This window comes from Corticium candelabrum, chromosome 8 (genome assembly GCF_963422355.1).
Source record: "Corticium candelabrum chromosome 8, ooCorCand1.1, whole genome shotgun sequence".
Taxonomy (NCBI): Eukaryota; Metazoa; Porifera; class Homoscleromorpha; order Homosclerophorida; family Plakinidae; genus Corticium; species Corticium candelabrum.
Genome location: NC_085092.1, coordinates 908,011 through 910,211, shown reverse-complemented (window position 1 = coordinate 910,211; position 2,201 = coordinate 908,011). Strand labels below are relative to the sequence as shown.

At 40.3% G+C, this 2,201-nt stretch overlaps 1 protein-coding gene across 1 annotated transcript; it reads left to right on the top strand.

Moving 5' to 3' along the window:
* Positions 1 to 329: 329 nt before the first annotated feature.
* On the top strand, positions 330 to 2,201 carry LOC134183618 (uncharacterized protein K02A2.6-like). Its single transcript, XM_062651203.1, has 3 exons — positions 330 to 363; positions 453 to 593; positions 1,801 to 2,201. The coding sequence occupies exons 1-3, from the start codon at positions 330 to 332 to the stop codon at positions 2,199 to 2,201; spliced, it is 576 nt and encodes a 191-aa protein (XP_062507187.1).

Below are 2,201 nucleotides of genomic sequence, written 5' to 3'. Positions count from 1 at the left end.
GAGGCAAGGCTTGAGTTACATCAAGTACGGATTTAGTTTGACGGATAATTAGAAGGAAGTGCTACTAAATGCTCATCAAAAACATATGGGCTTACCTCAGCCTTAGATTTCGGGAGATGGTCTTCTAAATATTACCAGGACGCAATACAACAACATCAAAGACCGATTGTCGGATTATCGAGTTGAAACTATTCAAGTCACAGATAGCGAAAACTGGAGGAGCAATCGCTGTCACCATTGGTAAAATAGTTCCTCATATCATTAAACACGCTCCAAAGGTACTCGGAATTCTAGGTCTTGAAGCAGCATCGGGTGCAATATAGAAAGCCATGGCTGGTAGTGGAAAGAAAGCCAGGCGTAGTGGTACACCTGCTATATTTCAAAGAGTAATGAATAAGGTGTTAAAGAATCTCAAGAAAACCACTAATTTCTTTGATGACATTTGGTGACAGGGTCCGATGATGAAGAACATTTAAAAAACTTGTCTGAAGTGTTGAAGCGTATCAGAGATCATGGACTTCGTTTGAAGGAAGATAAATGTCCATTCTTTCAGTCATCGGTACAATATCTTGGTCATGTCATCGACAAGGATGGTATTCGGCCTTCAGAACAGAAGATAAGAACCATTCAAGACATGCTGATTCCTACAAATCAAACTGAATTACGTTCGTTTCTAGGAATGGTTACTTATTTTTCTCAATTTTTCCTGGGCTATCTGATCATACAGTTTCACTCAATCATCTGTTGAGAAAGATGTGCCTTGGGTTTGGTCCAGTGAAGTTGCAGGCTCTTTTAACACAATTCGGAAGAAGCTTACCTCACTACCAGTTCTAGCCATGTACAATCAGGATCAACCATTGTTTTAGCATGTGATGCTAGTGAAAAATGACTAGGAGCTTGTATATCTCAGCATAACGCTGAGGGACAAGAGCAAGTAATTGAATATGCTTCCAAGTCTTTAACGAAAGCTGAAGTAAACTATTCTCAGATAGAGAAGGAAGCTTTGTCAATTATTTATAGAATTCAAAAATTTAACATTATCTTCTGGGACGTCATTTTACCTTAAGAACTGATCATAGACCATTAGTTACAATTTTAACGCTACTAGGATATCAGTTCCTACTAGAACCAGCAGTCGTTTGACTAGGTGGGCTCTCCAGCTATCGCAGTACAAGTACGATATCGAATATCGAAGTTCATCCAGTCATGGAAACGCTGCTGCCTTTATCACGTCTTCCTATAAGTCATGATGAAACTTTCGATCAAATTAGACAACAAGACGAAGAAGCTGAGCAGTTTGTGGCCAGCTTAGAGACCCAAACTGTTAAAAATGGACCTATTGTCTTCAAGCAACTTCAGAAATACGTTAGGAAAGATGCCGTCTTACAAGAAATCATTCCATATATTTAGGGAGGATGGCCAGCAAAATTATCGAATGAAAGTGTGAAACCGTTTTCTTCTTGAAAAAATCAACTTTCAATTATTGATGGATGCCTTTTGAAGCATAGAGATGAAACAACGCGCGTTGTCGTACCATCTGCCGTTAGGCAATTGCTTCTGCTACAGTTGCATAGAGCTCGTTTGGGCTCCGCCCGCATGAGGAAACTGGCTCGCCGATATATCTGATGGCCAGGTATCGACCGTGATATTGATAAAATGGTACGCAATTGCGATGCGTGTGCCTTACACAGAAATAGTCTTTCAACAGTTTCTCTTCATCCGTGGGAATTTCCGGACAGACCTTGGGAACGTTACACCTTGATTTTGTGGGGCCGTTTAAGACTTTTATGTGGCTCATAGTTGTTAATGCCCATTCAAAATGGCCAGAGCTTTTTAAATTTCAAGTTGGATCAAGCGGAACAAAGCAATTAATATTGTCATTAAAACACCTAGTGGCAAGTTTTGAAATTCCAAAGAAAATCGCCACCGACAATGGCCCTCAGTTTGTGGCGAAAGAGTTTAAAGATTTCTGTAATCAGCAAGGAATCTTTCTCAGTTTAACACCTCCTGACCACCCTAAAAGTAATGGACAAGCAGAAAGATTCATTCAGTCGTTTAAGAGAGCAGTCCGAAAAGGATTAGAAACACCAGGAGCGAATCGGCAAGACGTTGTTACTGACTTTCTCATGGTATACAGGAGTACAGAACATGACACTAGTGGAGAGTCTCCATCCAAACTTCTATTGGGTAGGGAAATTTGA